The sequence below is a fragment of the Dicentrarchus labrax genome, unplaced genomic scaffold (assembly GCF_905237075.1).
Source record: "Dicentrarchus labrax unplaced genomic scaffold, dlabrax2021, whole genome shotgun sequence".
In the NCBI taxonomy this organism is placed as follows: Eukaryota; Metazoa; Chordata; class Actinopteri; family Moronidae; genus Dicentrarchus; species Dicentrarchus labrax.
Window position 1 is genome coordinate 20309846 of NW_026136706.1, and position 24452 is coordinate 20334297.

General features: G+C 42.8%; 1 protein-coding gene across 1 annotated transcript in view; it reads right to left on the reverse strand.

Moving 5' to 3' along the window:
• si:dkey-100n23.5 (cyclic AMP receptor-like protein A) overlaps window positions 1–21736 on the reverse strand; it is a 46060-nt gene extending 24324 nt beyond the window's left edge. Inside the window, exons 1-10 of the mRNA XM_051403847.1 lie at window positions 21561–21736; window positions 17349–17401; window positions 16176–16230; window positions 15074–15130; window positions 14912–14972; window positions 12648–12735; window positions 9499–9588; window positions 8945–8983; window positions 3965–4043; window positions 1300–1347 (exon numbers count right to left, since the gene is read on the reverse strand). Of these exons, the coding sequence (XP_051259807.1) occupies window positions 1300–1347; window positions 3965–4043; window positions 8945–8983; window positions 9499–9588; window positions 12648–12735; window positions 14912–14972; window positions 15074–15130; window positions 16176–16230; window positions 17349–17401; window positions 21561–21641 (651 nt within the window). The 5' untranslated portion in view covers window positions 21642–21736. The remainder of the gene's footprint in view (window positions 1–1299; window positions 1348–3964; window positions 4044–8944; window positions 8984–9498; window positions 9589–12647; window positions 12736–14911; window positions 14973–15073; window positions 15131–16175; window positions 16231–17348; window positions 17402–21560) is intronic.
• Between the last annotated feature and the right edge of the window lie 2716 nt (window positions 21737–24452).

A 24452-nucleotide genomic window follows, 5' to 3' on the forward strand; every position in this document is an offset into this window, starting at 1 on the left:
TTTCCTGCTCACATCTTTCAAACTTCTTCCCCAGTTTGTAATGCAGGGCTTATGTTTGGTATACATTTGTTGTCTCCAAGCCCATGCCGAGATAACCCTGATGATATCACCAGAGTCATGGCTGCATAGAAGTACCCATGACTATAATGGCCTTTAAGCTAGGGCTGCTCGATAATGGCAAAAATCATAATCAAAATGATTTGGGTCAATATTAAGATCACAGTTATTGACATTGGAAACATGCATTTACTGAACTTTTAAAAAAACGTGTCTTTTTAACATTGGATTTCTCCATTATTTTTAATATGTCCAGCAGCATAATTGGCTTCACCGTGTCCTTTTATTCAGTTTTCACTGTGTGATACTTGGGAGTTTTTCTCTAATTCATTCAGTATCGAATGTGCTTGGTGACTAGCTGTCAGCTCTGGGCACGTTATGCACACACAGTCATCCTTGCAGAGTGTCGATACGTGCGCTGCAAGCTGTCGAGCCCAGCCCTATTTTAAGCTGCCAGTAAACTCTGTCAGAAATGCATGTCCGATGGTCAGATAGCTTCAGAAAACAATTCTGTGTCCCACTATTTCTGTAACTTTCCAAAACTGAAAAATCCGACAATCACCCTCACTTCACGCTGTGATTGGCCAGCTGTGTGGAGTTGAGGAAGGAGCGAGGGTTCAACCTTCTCTCACAAACTCTCGTTTCTTATCCTTACATAACTGCTTTTCTTACTTTTCATGTCAACAACCGAGAGCAACACCATGAATGTGGTTGGACAGCTTGTCTTACAAACCTGTTCTGTTAGAGCATAACCCTACACCCTAAAATCAGTGGAGATTTGAAGTGGAGCTAAGAAGAAAAAGACATCATACATTTCATACAAGAAGCAGCTAACTTCCCCCCCAGTATTTTCTTTCCCAATTCCCCTATTTCCCTACTCCTCATGTCCTGTTTCTCAATCTGACTTCTCCAAGTATGAATATATTTCACAGGTTTTTTCCTCTTCTCTCCCTTCTGTTTCAGTAAGGTCAGGAGCATAACAAAGAGGCACCGTGGCCCCCAAATATAAACACACGTATACGTGCACGCCCACATGCATATATATACATGCACAAGCACACGCACGATGAGAAGCGTAGATGTCGCGAGGTCAAATTTCTCCCTGCTGCTTCACACCTACCCAGCATGTCCACAAGAGTTAATCCTTCACACACTCTAATCCTCACGCTCCGTGTGTATGCGCGTATGTGCGTGTACGCATGAGTGTGTGTTGAGAAATGTGGTGGTCAGACAGGCCATTACCTTTCGTCTCTCTCTCTCTGGGTTGAAGGTTCCCAACCATGACTGCATCTGTGCAGAAAAGACACAAAATGGAAAGAAAAGATCAGGGCAGTTACTTTGCGCCAAAAGAAAAAAAAACAGAATAGTGATCTCAACATTTAAATCAGTTAGTTTTTGCTAGAGAGGAGTGGCCTTAGGTCTAGAGGTCGGTGCCTGCAGTGACAAGTGAGTATCACACCAATGCAAAATCCCTCCATCTCCTCACCCGTCCCTGCAAAATTGCCTGATTCCCAGCAGAGTGCAGAGCTTAGAGGCCGAGGGGAGCACTTAAAACGGCTCCCAGAATCTCACACAAGAGGGAACTGATCAGCTTCAGCGCACACAATATGACATGAGGAAGAAGAAGAAAAGGCAAAGGGTATAGAGAGAGGGGAGAATATTTTAGAAGAAGTGTTAAAAGAAAATGGAAAAAGTGGAGCAAACATGGCAGATCTGAGATCTCCAGAGAGAACGTGGGAATACTTTTTGCTCTTCCTCTGTCTCCTCTCTCAGGGGAACGCAGGGAAAATGTCAACAGACACGCGCAGGGACACGCACACATTCACATGCACAAGACTGGGATTTTTAATGGTGGGATGGGGGGGGGGCCGTAGGAAGCCAGAAGGTTTATGTAACCCAAGACATCAGAGACAAATCTCTGGAGGCCCAGTGTGAGCTCCACACGCACGCATAAACAGGCAGCGTGAACGATACACACTAACAGCTCTTCTGTTCTGCTATTTATTAACTCAATGTTGCCATGGTTTCTCTGCGCTGACGTGACTGTCATTGTAAATCTATGTGGTGACCATGGTGTGTTTGTGCAGAGCAAAAAAATGGATAGCCATTTGGTTTGACTGAACTTGTTCCAGAGCAGCCCTTTGTTGTACAGCTGAACGCCACTATCTATCAAAATCAACAAACACTGATAATAAGTGGCAATTTCATTAGGCTTCAGCCATCTCCACTGCGCGTACCTGGCTTTTGTTGCAATCCCTCTTAAGCCGCGCCACCAAAAGTCATGCAATTCAGCCAGTTAAGTGTTGAGGCGTGAGGCTTAGGAGGGAAGGAGTGTGCATCTACAGATCACATCCATTAAACAAACACACCACCACACTCCCAGATCTCTCTGTCTGGCCTGATAATGACTCATTAGCTTTCAAATCCCCCAAGTTAGTATGAGCTCACACAGTCACATAGTATATGTCCATGTTTTTCTAAATAATCCTGGTGTAAACGACTTGGACTTGGTAAACTAATGAGCTTCAGAGTCATTTTCACCCACGATCCTCCCTCTCTCCCTGGTCCGTTTCTGGAAAGCGGAGGAACTTCTCCGTCCAGCTAACATCCCACCTCTCTTCACTCAGCCTTCTCGTCTTTATCCCTTTTTCCCCCGTTGCGTCGCCACCTACCCTGCTTTCAAAGCTTTTGAAATTCTTTCAAGTGAGACAGCCTGCAGCTGAAAAGAGATAAGGCTTGAGCTCTTCATAAATATGATAGAGAAAGCAAAACGGCAGAGAGAAGGGGGAGAGAGACATAGAGGCAGAAAGGAAAAGAGGGGGGGGTAGAGAGAGAGAGAGAGAGAGAGAGAGAGAGAGAGAGAGAGAGAGACGGAGGTGGAAAGGGAAAGAGAGGGAGAAAGAAAACGAGAAAGGTGGAAAACAGAGATAGAGAGAGAGACAGGTTGAAGGAGAGACAGCTGAATACTGTGAGCTGAATGAGTTATGAGATGCAGATTGCAAACCAGCTACATTCATTCATTCTCTTTATCACATTCATGATAAAGAGCTGTGTAGCCTCTTTTCCTTTCCCTTCGCTTCAGCTACCTGCTGTCTGTCTCCGATGTCGTCTGTCTGCAGCCCCGGCTATCTTTAAATCTGTCTCACCGTCCCCATTGTTCACTCTGCCACCCAAACAAAGAACGCCAACATTCACGATGACAATTGATTCATCAAATGCAAAAAGAGAGTAAGGGAGAGTCAGGCTAAATCTGCATCAGGAACCCACACACATAGTGCTGCAATACAAGTGTGCCAGCACCCTTCCACCAGCACTACGGCCACATTGTGTGTGTTGTCGTCAGATCAGGGGAATGGCAGCTATGTGAACTTTGTGGAATGCTGCCTCTGGTCTCCTACAGCACCCTTACAATAGAAAAGCACAGAACTACGAACCAACATGGAGAGGGGATCAACTTGCAAATTGCACTACGGTAAATGTTAGCGTGAGCGATAAATACGATGGACAAAAGTTTGAAAATAAGACCCAAGTTGTAATAAACCAGATTTACACTTCAAATGATTACTGATGATTGGAGCAGCATTATTTCATTACTGCATTATATGTATTGATGCATTTCTCAGGATCTCCACAGATTAGTGTCATTTCATTCGATGCCAACATAATATAAATACTCAATTCTTTAACCCTATTACCCTATTTTTTTTTTACTCTATTTTTTACAGTATTCCTCCCAAGCACAGAAATATGAGAACACACAAACAGCAATCCTGTCTGAGTGCTCGGAGATGTCAGCTTTCACTAATGTCACTTTTCTAAAAGGTCACAACGCATTTGGATTCAGCCAAATTGCCTGTGTCTTGGGCTGCTGCTGCTGCTGCTGACTGGACGCATGTTGAGCACTCACCCTCTCATTGGCCACGCAGATGATCCTGGCGTAGCAGCAGATCATCAGGAAGATGAGGCTGAACAGAGGCACGTACCATCTGCAAAGCGAAAATACAAGCCGGCAGTAAGAAATCTCCAAATGAGCAATGATATTAAAAGATCATTCCTGTTGTTTTTCCTGTGATGGTTTTCGTTTTTTTGGCCTCTTTGTAGTCCTGCTTTAGGAGGAGGGACACTGGGTTTTGGAGTACTTTTTAGGCCAAAAGAGTTTATATTTTGAAAGACTGTGATGGACAGATTAGACCACGGAACGTCCTAAGTTCCTCTGCAGGACTGTAATCTGAGAAGGCCATTGTTGTGAGATATGATTTGATGTAGAACTGGACAAAAGCTTGTTCTGATCTTGTGTTTCACTTCTAGCAAAATAATTGTTATTCTGCCATTTTAAAACTTGTTGAAAGAGTCATAGTGAGCACCACTAAACTAATCTGCACATTTAAGTATATTATGAATAGGTGAGGATGTTCAGCTGGCGGACGCTGTACAGCATTTTTCTAAACAGCTGATGTATAGAAGACACACAGCACGTTCATAAACAGCACAGTGAAATAGGCCTGACTCAGCTCTTCTGGACCTTAATGCACATAGTTTCAGTGAGTAGAGAGAGAAAGAGGGAGACAAAGAACCAGAGATAATGCCTCCAAAGTCACAATACCGGAAATGCATGGCATTCCTATGGGATGAAGGGTTGACAATCAAGGGAGGCACGGGTGGAGAATAATAACATGTCAGGTATTTCTGAGTGGATGAAAGAGAGCGAGACGAGCGAGGGAAACGGGGTGATGGCTTTGTAGGAATGGCAGCCTTGTGTTGCGCAACCTCTTGGGAGGTGATGTAAGCTCCGAGGAGTTTCAACCCCTCCCTGTAATCATGAAGCAGGGCCTTTGTCTCGCTTTGATAGACAGGTTCCTGGCCATCACGTCTCTGTTCAGCTTCAGTAACTCTGAGCAGAAGAGACTGTGTGGTGCGACAGCCAAGTCCTCCCGAGCACCTGGCACAGGCTGGGAGGCAGTGGCCAAACACACCTATGTGATAAACATACTGGATTGTGAAAAGGAAGAACATCAAGAGTAATTATAGGTCTAACTATGATCCAGAAGGAAAAAAAAGTTGACACTCAAAACAGAGAGACTGAATCTGTGTCTGACCCATAAATACAGGCACACATGGTTTCAAAGGAAAATGAATTGGGAATAAATGTCCATCACTGTGCCTGAAAAGTCCTTGGCATGTGTGCTAAAAAACTGCGACATGCGAATATTAGGTCCTTGGCCTAATTTAACTTGGTCCACACTTGTCTTCTAAGCCTGCGGGTCAAAAAAAAATAAGTCTGATCAAATTAAACTTTTTATTGGCAGGGGAATCCGGGATGGTAGGCGTTGATTTCACGACAGAATACAGGGAAAGGGAATGGCCACTTTACACACATGTTCCTTTACACACAAAGAATACCCTCTTTGAAACGTGTGTGTGTAAGTGCACGTGTATGTGCACGTCTGCGCAGGTTCAATAATGGCATGGGACAATGATGAAAGTGTTTCAGGGGAGACCTGCGCGAACGTCACCTCGGTGTGATTTAATAACCCGCTCTCCGGAATAAACAGCGTCCAATTACACTAGCGCACGTCCCGTTAATGATGGAGAGACGAGGTGGGGGGTGGGCGAGTTGGCGGAGAGGGGAAAGGAGGGGGTGGCCTTTTTAACGATAGCGTGGGGGGGCTGCGAGGAGGAGAGAATGACGGGCGGCAGCTACAAAGTGCTCTAATTAGCATGATAATGATCTGCCATTAGAGTCCGCTGTGCTCTACAGCTGAGCACTACCCGGAGAGAGAGCGACAGCAAGAGGGAGACAGGAGGGAAAGAATGAGAGAGAGAGAGAGAGAGAGAATGAAATGGAGGCAGAGAGAGAGAAGATGCGGAGCGGGCAGAGGATGATAAAAGTGAAGACAAGAATAGAGGTGAGGATAGAAAGGAGGATGGATGATAGCAGATTGTGGGTCAGGACAAGAAAGAGCAGAAATAAGAAAGAAGCATCGGGTGATTAAAAGACAGGGACAGGGATAAGGTCATAGTGAGAATGAAAGGAATACCAGAAAGAGGCTGCAGCCAATAGATCGACTAGGGAATGATGGATAGAAAGACGGATAACCACAGAGGGGTTTTGAGAGGACAACAGTGTGCGAGGGTGGAAGCCTGAAACTGGCAGAAAGAAAGATCATCACAGACGCACACAGATTCAATCTCTCCGCCTCAGCCTTGCCTTCCCTCCAGTACCGCTCTGAAGTGAAGAATGAGGCTTGGATGAAAGAAGCTGTAATTGAAGTGCTTGGTGGGAGATGAGAGTACGGTAGGGACCCGTCTGTGCTGGTTAGTGCTCAGCTGCAGCCGTCAACTTTGACCAACAAGATCCTGCCACTGAGTGTAAAATTACGATCTACCTGTTCAACCACTTAGACAGGGACAGGACAACCCAAGAGGCAGAAAGAGAGGAGGAGACACAAAGACCAGGGAGGGCAGGGTGTGTATCACCAAATGCACTAATGTAAAAGTATGCTAAGAGTCTGCAGCCATAGTAGTGGCTCTTTGAGGTTCTATGTTTTTTTTGTTTGTGTTTGACAGGGCAGGTGAAGATAGACGAGAAAGGGGGGAGAGAGAGAGAGAGAGAGAGAGGAGGAACACATGCAGCAAAGGGCCCTAGGTTGAAATCGAATCAGGAGAGCTACCCTGCAGCCCTGTGAGGCTGTACTTAAGAGCTAAACGCTAACGTCAATATACTTACAATGACAATGTTAACATGATGATGTTTAGCAGGTATAGTGTTTACTATGTTTACCATCCCAATAGTGTGTTTTGCTAATGATCACTAAACACAAAGTACAGTTGAGACTGACTAGAATGTCATTAGTATTGCAGGGTATTAGACAAATGAATATTTGACCCGATAATGGTGTTGGATAAAAAGTTTGGGGGTCACCAAATTTAAATGAATCCTGAGCGAGTACATGCACGTGTGACCCAATTTTCATGACAATCCACAGAAAAGCTGTCAAGGCATTTCACTAACAAGCCATAGCGGTTCAGTGCGTTCTAATGGCCTTAAGGTCCAAACAACAATGCCCCAAGCGTGAATCCATCCAGGGACCTTTGTGCATGTCATTGTCTTTACTGTGAATTACCTAGTAAAAGTACAACATTCCTAAAAAGATTATTATAAAAATACAAAAATGACATTTTTATGATACATCTTCTGGGAACCATGAATGTCAAAATACCGTGCCAGTCCTTCTCTCAGATGTTGAGATGTTTCACTGAATAAGTGAAAACTATGACCTGCTGGTGGTGCTATACAAAAAGTCAGTTGACTAGCATTCATTAAGATTCATCCTCTGGGCACCATGAATGTCTGCAATAAATGTAATGGTAATCCATCCAAGTCATTAGAAACCAAAAATGTCAAATGGTGGTGGTGCTGGAGGAAAGGTCAGGTCACCAAAGTCAATAGGATTCATCCTCTGGGCACCATGAATGCCTGTACAAAATATAATGACAATCCATCCAATCAACGTTGAGATATTCAATCTGGACCGACATGGTGGACGGACGGACTGACCAACCGACTACCATCCCCAGATATTGCTAGTTAACTAAAAGTACCCTAGTAATTATAAGCTTCCAGTTTTGGATGTAATTTCCCAGTTTTTCCGTGTTATGTCTGACCAGGGCCCATGAAACACACCAATGGGGACCTCTAAGAGCGGTGACTCAGCTAAGCTTGAGTGCTTCCAACTGCTGACTCAACCCCTGAAATTCTGCACCTCCGTCACAAAACGCTGTCCTCTGCTTTTCATTCTCCTTCCTCTTTCATCCCCTTTCACACCGTCCTCCTCCGAGCCTCCCCCGCCTCCTCTGTCCTGTCTGCGCGCTTCGCTGAACTCTGATGAAGACACACTACGGGGCGTGGGCAGAGACGAGGGCAATCTATTTCTCTCACTCTCCTCTTCTTCGTGTCCCGCTATGCCGCCCCTCTTTCCTTCTCCCGCTGAGTAATTCCCTGTCTCTCTAACTGTACCCCTTATGTCTCCCCTCCCGCCTTTTCCACTTTTCACCTTTAATACTAAAACCGCTGCTCTCCTGCGCCTTTCCCAGCAAGCTGTCAGCAGGGTGTGTGCGTTTGAGCCTATGTGTTTTTTTCTTGACGGGTGCTGCAGCCTCGGCCTCTAATCTCTCGTCTGGTTTGATGTAATTAGAGCTAATGAAGATTCCCTGATCCTCTGAGTAGCTCGTCCCCCTGGGCCATGACAGCATGGAAAACTAGAAAGAGCCGGGGAGCAGAGGAGCACTGATAAAAGAGACACGGGCTCGTTTAGCACAGCTGATAGCTATGTGTTGTTCCGCATGCGCGTGTGAGTGTTTGTCTGCGTGAGTCTGTCTGTGTGTGTGCATGCTTATTTGTTTAGAAAGATTGATTCCCTGCTGATGCTGCGAGCAGAAACGCGATTACCTTGGCTCACAGCGAAGTGTTGTGTGCATGTGCGTGTGTGTGTGGTTAAGCGTCTGCGCTGGGGATTGGCAGAGCCCTTGCAGACTTAGGGCCAGTTGCAGAAAGCAGTAGACAGGCATAATCCTTCATAGCCGTCCTAAACACTTAAATACACAGAGTAGCAACTCCCCTAAATCTGACAAGGCAGAGGCAGACACAGGCACATCCATGTGTGCTCACACACACACACACACACACACACACACGCACACGCACACGCACGCGCACGCGCACACACACATATCTTGGCCTTACACCAAGAGGGAAAAAACCCCGCAGGCTCCCCTGACATGCAACCCTTCACATTTCCCCGCAGAGACAGCCCTCCTCCCTGCTCCTCCTCCCCATCTCCCCCCAGTGGGGGAAGCTTTGATGCCGGCGCTGAAAGGGTCTACTTACATCCCAAATCTCCAGGCTACGTGATCGTCTGTGATCCAGCTGGGGGAAGAGAGAGAGAGAGAGAGAGAGAGATAGAGTGAGAGAGAGCGATGAGGGGGTTACAAAGGAAAGGGAGAGCGGAAGAGAGACTTGTGTGACTGCGGAGGGGAAAAGCTGTGCAGCTGTAGCTATTAATAAGCCGAGAGTGGAAAGAGAGAGCCGAGCCCGGAGATTAAGGCTCTGTCCCAATTCTCATTCCACCGCCTCCTCTCCTCGGCCTCTTCCCCTTTTCCTCACCCCTTTAACTACCCTCCAAACAAATAATGCCTTTCCTATTCACCACAAGAACTGGAGAGTCTGAGGGGGCGTTTTACTGCTCAAAGATGTGCTGATAATTGCCAATTTTGATCACATAAAATCTTATGAGAGAAAGAGCCTGTGTGGAGCTGGAATGAGGCCAGCACTGTGGCCCTCCTTGAAAGGAAAGACATTTAACAGAAAATATGCTGTCGCTGGCTGCAAAAAAAAAAAACACATAAAAATGATGCTGTAGCCGGACAGTTGGCTGTACTCACCACCAGGCTCCTGCGGGGCCATAGTAACCCTTTAGCAGCGGCAAAGAGGCCATGACCAGAGGCACCCCCCACGCCATCAGATGGTACAACCTAATAAAAGGCAGACATTTATTTCATTATGAGCGCCATGACCGGGGAGCTTTGCCCCTGAGAAAAAACCCTATAACTAAATCAATTCTTTTCTTCTTCAGTTCATCCCTCTGTTGGCACTCACATCAGGGTCATTTTTCAGGTGCAGGCAAATGCCTATACAGCCAGACTGCCAATTACTCATGGTAATATAAACCATAATTACCCTCAACGTTGTGGAAAAGATGATTTGCAGATGGAGATGTCTGCATCAAAACCACAAACAGGATGCAGATTGTCACTGAGCGGGTGCTGGTGACTACAAAATTTGAGGACACAGCTGTCTAAACTGTGTGCGGAAAAAATTTGTTTTTTTAACTTAATTGCACAAACAGCCTATTTTTAAAGGAAAGGGGTTAAGAAACCTGAAGATGATTCTTACTGGTTATTACTGAAAAATGATCATTGGCAACGTTCTAATACGTTTTAAAAATCTCAAGCGCAGAACATTGCTCTCTGTGTGTGTGTGTGTGTGTGTGTGTGTGTGTGTGTGTGTGTGTGTGTGTGCCAGACAGACGAGGTGTGTGCTCCAGTGTCTTGGGCCTTGGTGTGGGCGTCGATACTTTATAGAGCGTACAGCGTCGCCCGGTCAATTGAGTGGAAGTCCTGCCCTGACTTGTTCCAAGTGTGGTCAATCGAGCGGCGGCGACACAGCTGACACACACTCAATCCCTCTCGAGTTGTGCGCCACAGACACACACACATACACACACACTCTAACACAAGCTTTCTCGCTCTTATTTCGCCAGGGCACACTGTACCCCCCCCCCCCCAATCTGATGGACAGCAGCAGTGTGCGAGCGTGTGGGAGGTGGCAGAGAAAGAGAGATGGCTGGTGGTTTAAATAGAACAGAATGGTGGGTGGGAAAGAGACATTGGGAATGTATAGATCCAAAGAGAGAGAGTGTTTAGATCAAACACAATAGGGAGTGTGAGAGAAAGAGAAAACAAGGGATAAAGAAGAGAAAAAGGAAACAGTAAAAGCGCTAAAAAAGAGAAAGCAATCATGCAACTGAGCGAGTAAAGGAGCAAAAGAGAGAGTAAGGGAGGGAGAGCGAAAAAGAGACACACAAAGAAGGAGAGGGAGAGAGAGGAGGGGGAGATTGAGAGAGAGAGAGAGAGAGAGAGAGAGAGAGAAGAAGAGTGTCTGTGTGGTGGTGGGAGGAGAGATACAAATGGTGAAATCAGTGCTGCCAGTCCGTGGCGTGACGATTGGTGCTGCGGGGGGGGGCTTGTCAGGAAATCAATGTCGAGAGCTCGCAGCCCCACACACAGACACACACACAGACCATGCTGCAGCACATACCCCACACACTCGCAGCGCTTTGAGAAGGAGATGACGAGGTCCGGAGCTGTGCGCAACATGGGCTTAATGAGGCACAGCAGGACTGCTATGCGCTCTGCATTTCACACACCTGCACACACACCCACACACGTGCACACCTCATATAGAAATCTCTCTTGAGGCTCAATCTCATTTCTCGCCGTCTCACACCACTCGCCCGAATCCGTCCTTCAAACACACATAAACATGCATGCACACACAAACGCACTTCCCATACTCTCTTGCATCCACTTCAATCACTCTTAGATCATCCAGCCTCCGTTCTCCATCTCCTCTGGCGATTTGTTCATTTATAAACCATCACACTGTGCGTCACTCTGTGTGTGTGCGTGAGTGCGTGTGAGAGAGAGAGAGAGAGAGAGAGAGAGAGAGAGAGAGAGAGAGAGAGAGAGAGAGAGAGAGAGACACAGAGAGAGGGGATTGGAGGTTGGGTAAGGGGGCTGAGGGGTAATTGTGCATGCATCCAAAGCCACATACCCGCCCGCCTAAACACACACAGCTTATCTATGCACAGTCAATACATGACAACCCCCCTGACACCCTGTCTTCACTTCGCTTTAACCCATTAAGTGTTGAGTTGGTTTTTTTTTTTGCGTCATGTGTGACCAGCCTCACGCAAAACTAAAGACACATCCTCCTCCCACCTGGTCCCTCTGGACCCTTGAGAGGTATGCAGCTGACAAGGCTCTGAAGCAAGCCGATTTTGGCCCCCTAGCTTGCCCTCTTCCCTGCACCCATAAAGCCGTCTCCCTCTGAGTTATACCACCATTATATCGTCTGGCTTATTGCTAATCAATGCAGGGAAACTCCCATGGGGAGCAGTGGGGGGGCACCTCCCTTTACCGGCCCAACCCCTGACACACCGAAGGGTATGAGGGGTGTGCACACCTAAGCACATCTACAGGACACAACCATGAACAATCGACTTGCAAAACAGAGTTGCCGCTAACTTGTTAAAAGCTTTCTTTTCCGCCCCCACAGAGTGCATACATTTTATTTTTTTTTAGACTATGTGTTTGTGTCACAAAGCTCTGCACTAGGCATGGAAAATGAGAAAATATCTCACACACACACAAGCAAATTCACACTAGCGCTGTGGAGAGTGCTCATGGGAGTTTGAGCGACAGAAACATATAGCCACAAAGCGTGAAGATGGGTGCGCGCGCACACACACACACACACACACACACACACACACACACACACTTAACGGCTGACACTCACTCCCTTTTCAATTAGAGCGTCGGCTGGCTGGAACAGAAAAGGAGGAGGAGGGAGGAGGAGGAGGAGGAGGAGGAGGAGGAGGAGGAGGGGGCTGTCAATGCTCTGCAGGGAGACACATGCTCTGGCAGACCAAACACATGCACATAAACACACACGCAGAGAGAAATGGCCACAACAAAACAAGAGACCAATAACCACTCAAAAGAGGAAACAGAGTTGGAAATAGAGACAACCCGATTGTGCACACGAGGGAGGAACAGTTTCCTTTGAGATTAAATGATTCAAATTTTTTCATTTCAATTCAGTATTGAAGCATTTTTTGAAACAAAAATGCCAATCATTCTCTGGTTCTTGTCTGTCCAACAGGAGGATTTGGGTTTTGGAGTGTGGGTTGGACAAAATAATACCAATCAATAATGGTAATAACTGTTAGCTGCAGCCCCACACTTACTTCTCATATCTGTTGGTGCTTACTTCTCTGACAAGGTTGAGGTACAGGTTCAGGGTGATGAGGCAAACCCAGGCCAAGGCACTCCAGTCTGCAGGGACACGCACACAGAAAAAAAACCAACAAGGTCAAAATTACAACACAGCTCCCCTGCCACACACCACACACCTGCAAACTGTGTGTCCAAACACACATATATGTATGAGAGAGTGTGTGTGTGCGTGCGTGTGTTCCACTTTTTGATAAATGAAGGCATATTCTGCAGTAATATGAGGGAAACCTGTGGCTTAGGGTGATGGATGAGGGGGGGAGCTCAGAGAGAGATAATGATGAACTGTGGAAAAGCAGAGGAAGATAACGCAAGAGTGGGGCAGAGAGAGGAAGAAAAGAAGAGGGGGAAACGCGGTGCGGGGGTGAGGTGAGGGGGGCGGGTTGAACAGAGTGGACTAGAAATGAAGAAAGGGATAGGAAGGCGAAGTCAGCAGAGAGGAAAAAAATGAATGTATTTTACAGAGACAAGGAAGAGAGTGTAGAAAGCTCACTTCCCTTTTTGCCCTCATATTCAGCCCTTTTACTTGTGTGTGTGTATGTGTGTGTGTGTGTGTGTGTGTGTATGTGTGTGTGTGTGTGTGTGTGTGTGTGTGTGTGTGTGTGTGTGTGTGTGTACGTTTATGATGACAAGACGGGCAGGGCTGGTCGTCACAATGATGGATTCTCTGAGCCACATACTCAGCTTACTCAGTTTCACACAACCCCCCCCCCCACACACACACACACAAATATACAAAACACACAAACTCCTTTTACACTGAAGGAACCCTTTAGGAATAGAGAGCAGTGACTAAGAAAGAAGGAGGCCGGCTGTCTATGTCATTATCACAATAAATCACTGTCATTGCCATGGCAAATGCGTCTTGCATAACCAGACAGCAGCCGAAGCTTTGCTTTAACTGACAACGCGCAGCTCTGCTTCCTCACCTGTCCTGACGCTGCTCCCTGCTACCGTCTCCCTCCATTTTCAAACACATTTCATAAAATTTTATAGGTCGAAGTTAAAAGCAGAGCTGCGCTATGCGGCTCCCACTAGACTTGACGCTCCGCAACAGAACAAAGTGCCCGTTCAGCCGGTGTTTATGTACGGCCGTTTGTCCTCGGCGTGAGGATCCTCATGATAAACCGAGGTGACAGGCACCAACCCCTGCAGCACTAACTCACTGCCCATTACCCTGTATCCGTCTGAGTGTGCGTGCCTGTGTGCTTGTGTGTCTGCCTGCGAGAACAATAAAACAAGCATGGTGGATTGTTGTTTTAGCAGTCAGTCCTAACTAAGAAACCTTATGCTAATCAAGCCTGAAGAAGTTTTTGCAACAACGCCAGCAATGCTAAAAAAATAACAATAATAATAATCTTGCCTCATCAGTCTGAAAATTGAGAACCTGTAGATGTGTATGGTTAACCCAAATGAAATGATGGGGCTCTGTACAGTCATTGGAGGAAAGTCATCTCCTCATACAGGGAGTGGTGATGAAACACTGAGGCGTCTGGTTTGAGGGCGGTATATGAACTGCAATGGGCCAATAAGTAAGCAGCATGGTGCTTGACTCCAAAGTATTGCACCATTGTCACGGGTGTGGTATTCTTGGTATGGGTGTGGGAATGCTCCTAAATCTTTAACCAATAAGTTACCACTCTTGGCAGCTGGTGTATGTCCAAATGGCAAGTAAATATCCTGCTCTGTTTTTAGAACTTTGGGATAGGATGCACAGGCTGAGTTGACGAAATGAACGCAATAAAATACAGGAGGATAGGCTATTACACATATAAAACAGTCCCCACATTAAAATTATAGCGATACCACGAGAGAGAATAACCATAAACTCACTGTTAAATGCAACAGAAAGTATATAACCGTCGCTATAATGTACAGTAAGCTGTGAGGAGTTTTAAAAAAGCTGGACTCATCACCAATGTTTGAACCATCATCAGTATTTCTGAGGACTGAATTCTGGCAATAGCTTATCATTTTCAAAGGCTTTCTTGCTCACATTTCCTCCAGAAACAACTCCCCACGTTGCAGTTCTAAAAGCCCTGAGTGAAAGATGGTGCTATAAACTGGAGCGATCATTGTTAAGGCACATTTTGAAACGACAAAGTAATATTATTTTCCACTGTGATATATGATGTTGAATCTTTGCTCTTTCTTTGCTGGCTTGCTCAACTCTATTACTGTTAAAAGTGTATGAGTAATTCATTCACTTTTGTCTTACCAAAGTACGTTAGCCACCAGGCCTGGAAGTCACAAAGCGATCCCTCCGGATGTGACTCACCCTGGGGAAGGAAAGAAAAACGGCATGGGGAAAAACATTTTCACAAACCACCCACAAAAGCCACTATTTGTGTGTTTAATGAAACAGACGAGAGTAACTCACCATGACATATGCTACGCTGTCAAAGAAGGCAGCTACAGTCAGGCTGAGAATCATCTTCTGTACAGCAAAAGTAAGAGGAAGACATGAAGAGGGATTCTCTAACAAAACAGGCCTTAAATATCCCAGTGCATTTATATTCACTTAGAGACAAGGGCAAATTATACATCAAATGATTACTGATGTGGCTGACAGCTTGGCATACGATGTCCCCGGTGACAACTCTGTGAAAATATCACAGAAGAGAGAGTCTCCTTAATTCCTTCGATATAAACTGAAGTCATTATAATTTATATGTAATAAATCAATAAAGTATGGCATTTTGAAAGGGTAGTTGTGATGCATGCCAGCTGTCAGCCTATAGGTGGTTACGAATTGTTGCTGTTGTAGCTATATAAAGAGTAAGATAGATTAACACAAATACACACGCAGCCCTGAATCAATTTGCGTCCAGTGTTGACCCTGCCGAGGATGAGGAGGAAGAGGAGGAGGAGACAGGAGGGCCAGAGAGCATTAAAGAATTTTGACTGATGGATAACCTTTGTGAGGGGATGGAGGTAAGGAGAAGGTTTATGTGGTGCGAGAGGAAGAAGAGGAGGAGGAAGAGCAGGAGGAGGTAACACCACCTGGATCCGGAGGTAACAGGATCCCTCAGAGCCCTACGTTAAAGCTGTCATTTACTTCAGACTAGGACAAGATAATGTGGAACGCCGCTAAACCTGACGGACCTGCTGGACTGGCTTCAAAAACACAGCACAGGCTGCACACTCAAACACACTCTGATTCTTTCAGATAAAGGAAAACATACTTAATTGGAGGAAAAATACCATCTTACTGATATTATTCAGTGCATAGTCAGACCTAACATATAATGCAAACCTCTTCATTTGGAGAGGGGAACAGCACAAGACAGCAGTCATTATCACAGAACAACCATGAGTCAATTAACTCCACAATTGATTAATCTGTGCATTTTTAATTGGGTTCAATTATGCCAAGATTTGCCATGGCTAATTGAACTTATTTCCTGCGGCAATGAAGCAAACAGAAATGGGGGGAAAAAGAGAAAAGAGAAAACATACTGTACATTGTAGTGCAAATTTACCTGAGCCAAAGAATGATACCTGCGAAGCAGCCAGATCACTAACAGCATGAAAATGCTGTGGAGAGAGAAGAAAGACAACAGTGAGATGTTTCTTGCTAACTGCAACGATTTGAGCAGAACAGGCCAACTGCTGTTCTAATGATGATATACTGTCTTACTGCACATAAATACATCATAACAACTCCAGCCCTCATCCCTACATGCTCTCTTATAACCTTTATTCTAACGGCTGCTTTAGCTTGTACCAAGATCACTGACCATTACAGCATTACAACGCCTGTTAAGACTGAAAGTAATGAAACCTGCGTTAGTGTCACAAACCTGCCAAAGACCTGCTTAGCAACATTTGATGGACCAAAAAAGCACAGCTAAATGTTGAAGCCCAAAGGTAACGATGCAATTCATCAAATGGCCACTAGATATCACTTCTGACATCACAACTCAATATTGAAACAATGGGAAAACCTCCAATGACTTCTTTGAAATTATAAATAATTTTTTCCCAGAAGACATTAGGGTCCCAACAAACTAATTTCCCCAGTTTTGTTCTGAAAAAGTATTGTTCAATTAAACTGATATATTGTACTACAGTCTATAGCCCTGGGTCTGAGTTGGAGAAACTTTGAGATGAATAATTTAGTTTCATTAGGAAACAACATTTTAAACAAAAATCTTAAGCGCCAACGCTGCAGTTACGTCTACAGTACCACTTTTTATGAATGGATATAGACTTAAACTTTCTAGACATTAGACATAAATTGGACAGGGTGCAGCAAATTAGCCTGGCATCGCCAGACCAGAGCAAATAAAGCATGAGCTCGCAGATTCATCTGGTTCCCAGGCTAGCGGCCAATACAACAAAATGTAAACCACAGCTTCTAAAATGAACAAAGACATTACTACGGAGGGACTGTTTGAGGGTCACATTAGTTTGCTTGAGACTTTACAAGGACCCTTGTTCCACCACCCACCCTGAAAACACACCTTACATCTATTACAGTTTGATGTTAACTCATGCTGAAACACTTTTCTAACAGTTCTACTCAGATATAAAGTCCAATGATTGATAGAACGTATATATCAGTGTATGAACAGTTCAACTATTTGGTGTTAAAGTCACGCGTTCAAGACAAAGTATCATTCGAGAAAGATATAATGAGAGGAAATATTTACCATCCTACTAAGGAGAAGGTTCCTGTGGCCCTTTTTACTGTTAAAATCACCACCTGTAAATAAGAAGCAATTGATTACTCTACAGCTCACGTCAATAAATAATAAAAGCAAAACATTAAAGTGTATAGTTGACATCTGCATTACAGACTGCAATGGTTTTGTTTTAAAAAAGCGCAGTGCAAACATATTGAGAAGTGCAATACAAATACTGTTCTGTCATCATTCTAATCATAAGCTTATAAATTACGGGTTGACAAGACTGTCATTTGTTCAAGCATGTCTTTTTGTGTACTTGTTAGCAAGCATGTGTACAGAAAGTATAATCATATGGAATCTGCACACACTTCAGGCAACCCGAGCATCTGAACTGCAAACATTTGCAATGTACGGACACCTAAGATGTCTAAGGTGTCACCTCCGCATTTCAACATGCAATAAAACGCAGACAGCTGTTAAATGACAGCAATTGTGCAAAGCAACATGCAAGCCGAAACTGATCTGTGAGCTACTCAGAGAGAAACGAGAAAGAGACCTAAGGAATGAAAAGAATGAGATATTGTTGCTGCGTCTTTCACGCACACAATGTCACACGGCTGTTTCCATGGAGGAGTTACAACACAAGCAGGCTTCAAGCAGTCTGATAATCACCTCTCCAAAAACACTGTTGCCCTATATAGAAAACAGGAAACAATCGGCAAAAAAGCCAGCAAATGTGACTGTTTTTATTAAATGTATGGAAGCGGATTTCAAGCTTTATCCAGTCATTTCCTTTTTACAGTAAGGTGCGCTTTCTGAATACACTTAAACTGCACAGAAAGGATTTGATTCACTAAGAGGGATAGATTACTGCCATTTTTTCTCTGAGGCCTTTTCCCAGTTTATTACTGTTTTAATTACATTTGAATGATGGCTCCCAACATGGAACTGGAGGAGTGTTAAAAAGGCTCAGACTCTGCACTTTGTTACAAATTGTTTCATAAATAGTGCATGAGTGATCTTGCTTTCGGAAAAAAGTTAATTATGCTATTTTTGGGATGGATTCTTCTCCTCGTGATATGTAAGTCACACAAACATCTGTATCATAGTTATTATCATGAGTTACCCTCTATATTCACCCCTACTTTACCAAAAACCATAAACTTAGTTAGGACAGCTTTATCAAATTAACAAAGATCTGACTGTTCACTTCAAATGTACAGTAATGTACAGCAGTAAGGCTGCAACCAACAACAATTTACTATTGATTAATCTGACAATGATTTTCTCGATTAATCATTTGGTCCATAAAATGTCAGCAAGTAGTTAAAAAAAAAAAAAAAAAAAAAAACACAATAGATCACAATTTCCAAAAGCTCTATGTGATGTCTTAAAATTGATTGTTTTGTCCGACCGACACTCCAAAACCTAAACATACTCAGTTTAATATCAGAAGAAAGAAAAGCAGCAAATCCTCACATTTAAGTGTCTGGAACTGGGAAATGTTTAGTATTTTTACTTGAAGAATTACTTCAGAGATTAGTCCATTATCAAAATACAGCTGATTATTTTTGCGTTTATTGACTAATCAATTAATGATTAATCGTTTCAGCTTTAAGTAATAGACCAGTGGTTCTCAAACTATGGTACGTTTACCACTGGTGGTAAGCGAGCTGGCTCTAGTGGTACGCGAAGAAATCTCTGAAATAACCTTTTAATAACTCAAATAATTTAAAAACATATAGCACTATCTAAATATATGTGTTTTTTAAAGGAAAATACTCAAATAGGTTTTGCATTTTCTGTAATATTTGGTTTCAAATTCTGCTATGTAGTCAGGTTCATACATGTAGTGCGCACATACCTCCATGATTAGTGACTAAAATGTGACGGCAAGATTGTAAACAGAGGTAAAATGCAGAAGGTAAAAACACTGGCTCCAAACAAGAACTATTAAAAAGAGAAGTGTGGATCAGGAGAACCACTTTGCACCAAATTAGTTTTGGTTCTTGAACCGGCTGCATTCATGATTCGGCAATAGTCAACAATAAAAAAATCTTCTTATTGGAATAAACCTGCCACTTGCATGAACTGTCTGTAGCTGAATAGGGTTGCAACTGAATATCCCAAGAGAAATAGTACAAGTAAGTCTTATTAACATCCAAACTGCTAACTAGACCTTTATAGTTTTTATCTTAATCCAGATTTATCAACCAAACTTAAATAGCTGGTATAGCTGTGAATGTAGGCCATCTGTATCTGGGTTAGATAGACAGTGAACAGGACTCTGTGATTGATTACTTTCAGTTATGAGTGATAACTTGTTGTTAAAGGAGAGATTAGAGTTGGGCTCTAGGCATGACAGCATAACTACAGCATTCTTCCCTTAATGTAGTTAGACCAAGAGAATGGACGCTGACATGGAGCCCAATGCTGCTGACACGCAAAGGTTACAGCTACTCACATTTACACATTCACCACACTGGTGAACTAATCTGCCCGTATGTCGGTCATATTTGAGCGGGGGGGAAAAACAATTGATTGGAGCCAGGTACTTCCTAACTGGGTGATTGTGAAGATAAGGGAACTATTAAAAGGTTTATCATCCTCTCTCAAACCAGTCCAGGGTGTAGACTCAACCACAACAATCTGTAAATTGTTGTAAAGTGTTCCTGTTGGTGTGAACAAAATAGCAGGAACACCTTAGAGTAAAATGCAATCAAACATACCATTACAAAGCATTCTCCATTTAGCTGATGCTTCTATCCAGAGCAACGTACAATAAGTCCATTCAAACTTAATTGGAACAAGAGCTAGTTATCATCAAAAAAACTGCATCCCACCCAAACAAAGAGCGCGTTAAATGATAGAGTAGTGAACTGACACGTAGGGGGGTGTGGCAGAGGTCAAGTACCAGGCGGGCGAAAGCATGCTTTATGAGCTGCAGAGGTCTGGTGGTGGACAGAGAGACTCCAGCGAGGGAGGAGTTGCAGTAACAGAGGCAGGAGGTGACAAGCAACTGAATGAGCCCTAGGCTATCGCTCTGGTGAGGGAGGAGCAAATAGTCCTGATATTATACAGGAAGAATATACAGGAACAGGTTACTGCTGCTCAAACCCTGCTCTTAAAAATGACAGTATAGTTAAAACCTCTCAGACACAGACTCAAACGGCTGAACACAATGAGAATCACACATTTGGGTATTGATTCCCAGGTAACTAAACTGGACCGGCTTAGTGTTGTACTGTGGTTTTCAGATGTATTCATATCATTTACTTTAGTAGACGTAGCAACACCACACTATAATACAAGTCTTGCATTAAAAAAAAAAAAAAAAAAACAAGTAATAAGTATTAGCGGCATAATATACTTAAATTAGCTTAAGTAAAAGTATTCAGTATACAAGATAGTCCCTGTCAGTATTATGTTATTACATTACTGTGATTATATGTAATCATATATAGTTATATGTACTTTAATGTTGTAGAAGGCAGGGAAAGCATTGACTGCTTTATACACTGCTGGGTAGTTTAATCTATAACAATAGATTGTATTTATTTTGCTTGTTAAATCTTAATCTGCAACTAGTAACTAGTAACAAGAGCTGTTAAATAGATATAGTGGAGTAAAGGTATAAAATAACATACAGTACAATTCAGAATTGTACTTAAATAGAGAAACTGAGAAACATTGATGTTGTGGTGCTTTTGTTGTTGAGTTGCTTCCTTTCTCATTCAGCTGGTTCACTTATCAGTTCAAGATAAGAAACTAAATATTCACTCATTTATATTATCAATAACAAACAGACTCTTTCCACATGCACGTCTGTGGCTAAAATCCGACATAGCGTTGGTTTATTATTGAGGAACAGTAGTTTTATTAAGTATAAATATCAACAGCTAGAAGACACAAAGCTCAGCTCAGTTAGCTCATCAGACACACCTGAGTAATGTTAGCTCTCCATTAGCAGTAAAGCTAGTTTAGTGGGCTGTTTTAATTAGTTAATAACGTTAATATACGGAAGGCCAATTAATACAGCTAGCATGTTTGATAACTGACGGCTCAGTTGTACCGTTACACTTTAATATTGGGAACCCTGACCTCCATTAGTCAACTAATCAATCAATCAATCACTAATAATGTGGAGTAAATAATTAGCACTCGCAGCCCCCCACAGTGAAACGTTGTGGAGCTAACTAGCCAATTAGCTAGAAAGCTAAAAGTGACGTTACTTACGCATCGATAGTCTTCTGAATCTGTATTAAAAAATACGCAGCGTGAATCGTTACTCATTGGCTTTGGGTTTTCACTGTCCATTTTAAGTCACAATGATTTTGAGATGATTTCGTTCCACTGTGTTTTTGTTTTGCTGTAGCTTTTCTAGTGCTTCCTGTTTCTACGGTGCGCTCTGAGGGACAAACAGTGCCGCTGACCGCTCCGAATCACCGACAGTATACTTTGACTTGTCCATTAAAACTGTACGATGTGACGTTTTACAGTACATCTCTGTTGTTCTTCACTTTATTGAGAATAAACAACACTTTAGGAGTGAGTAATATCCCATCCCATATTTGTGGGGGGTTTCAGTGTATTTCAGTCAGTAGGGTACTGTCAATATTTGTGGTACTTAAGCTATACTTTAAATAGATATTTCCTTTTACTAATACTTATACTCCACTACAGCTCAAAGGGGGATATTGTACTTTTTACTCCACTACATTTTCCAACTATGATATCTATAGTTCTTTATTTTGTCAATTAAAATTTTACATACAACATATGTAGAGTCTATAAAACATGATGTATTGTTACATGTTAAACAGTATATAAGGTGGCTGAATTTAGTTTTACTTCCACCAGTTGTAACAGTAAATTCCTCTCACGTGTCAATGTGTCAGTAACACTTTTATTGTTGATACTTTAATTATTTATGCAAAACATAATTACCTACCTTTACTTAAGTAAGATTTTGCATGCACAACCTTTACTTGTAAGGTGGTAATTTTACACTTTGGTATTGTATTCAGGTAAAGGAATGCCTCTTCCACCACTGATATCAGGAAATCAACTTTCCTGTGAAACACTAGTCAAAAACTGCAAAAATCCTTGTGTTTACAGCTCTCATTAGTGATCTCATTATTAGAAATACTAATAAAATGGCCTCATTATAGCCTCTGGAAGAAGTTCTGGCATCCTTGGTAGATTACACCAACAGTGTTTTGAGACTGATACTACACATGGGATGGTTAGAGCACTTCAGTGATAGCCTCTGGCATTTCCCTTTAGGTTAATGATAAGGTTATCTCAGTGGATGTTTTTAGAAAACAGCAATCTCATTTACAGTCAGATGCAGAAAGACATTTACCTTTGTCCTAAATGTAGACAGCCGTGGCTGCACTGCCTGTAAACAGCCTGAATCAGAAAAGAAAGAATGTTCAAGGTGTGTCTCTTTGTTTGAGGAGCTTTGCTCCCTTTGTAAGACTTTATCTGATTTCCAACAGTTTGTTTCATGTGTATCTGAAAAGAGACAGACAGGACAATATTCAGATTAATTCATTTTGTGAAATTATTGGTCATAGTATTGACTGAAAGTTGTGACAATTGTTCACAGAATGGATCCTATTTCAACAATTATCTGCAGAAATCTTACATACAGCTGTTCTCCAAATTTTAACATTTTGAAGTATAAGTGTATAATATTAGGCTACATCTAACATCAACAACATAGTGTGATGTGTCTGCACTGGCATGTGCAGTGAGGTCTGTTAAAGGCACTTTCTGTTTCCTCTGCTATTGTCTTTTCATTGAGAAGAGACAAATTAATATCATCAAGAAGAGATTTTTGCATGCATTGTATGTGTTTGTGTGTGTGTGTGTGTGTGTGTGTGTGTGTGTGTGTGTGTGTGTGTGTGTGTGTGTGTGTAAGAGAGAGAGAGAGAGAGAGAGAGAGGGAGAGAAAGAGAATGACAGTGGAAAGTGGGTGTGCACCCTATTGACCTATTGTGACACTGAAACTCCAGCTGCACCCAATTCCCTCAGTGCCCTTTGAGGCTGTCACTGTCAGTTACTCAAACAACAATGAAGGAAATATGTTATTTCTTTTTTCCTGCTGGCACAGTATTACATAACACAATAAGTGCATGTGTGTGCATATATCTTTATTCTAAATCTATACAAATGTAAAAAAAAGAAGAAGAAAAAAGTATATATATAGAATACTTGTAATTGTCATATGTATCCCCAGACTGCAGGATAATGTTTGAAACTGATTCTGCACTGTATGCTGGGAAATATCCCCTCCAGACTACGAGATTGAGAGACATGAAAGCTCGGCTTTTGTGTTCAAAATGGCCTTATACAGGTTTCATTATCGTACAAACAATTCCTGAAGCTATTTAGTTTCAGAAGTCAGAGGTCAGGTAGGTCAAGATGTTGAAGCTTAACAGCTTAATTCCTCAACCTGCAGGCAATTTTGGATGCACCTCGCCCACTTTGAGTGAAACTGTATTATACCTAAGCAAAATGTAAATTCTAACAAATCCGTTTTTTTTTTTCACTTTATGAAATGATGCATAAGCTGCCATTCCCATTATAGAGTTTGGTTGAAATTATCCACTTCTGAAGCAAAGTATCTGGATGGATGAATGGATGATTTGGGGGGCAGTTAAACATAATCTTAACTACATTTCTTGAACAGCATCCAGTTGACAGTAGGAGGGCAGCAGTTGAGACAGACTCTTTGCAGTGTTTATATGTTGTCTATGATTGGATAACGTTGCAAGAAATTTCACCTGTTTTTTAAGATGGGGAGACATTTGGAGAAATTAATGTTTCTGTTCTGATGCTTTTATGTTTTGTCCAACATTTCTCAGTTTATACTGTACACCGTGGTCCTTTTTTTTAATTACCGCTCACATCTGATTGTCAGGCTTCACGGTTCCAGCTAATTTTCAGCTATACTTTCATGTCAAACACTTGAGCACAAAGAAACATAAAAATGCTCAAAGATGTTTTATACCACACAAGATGTATAAAATATGCTTTTTGACAAAGCACTGACGAGTCAGGTATTCCCTGTGAAGAATAGGGATAAGCAGAAACCAATGAATTGGACATGTTTTGGTTGTC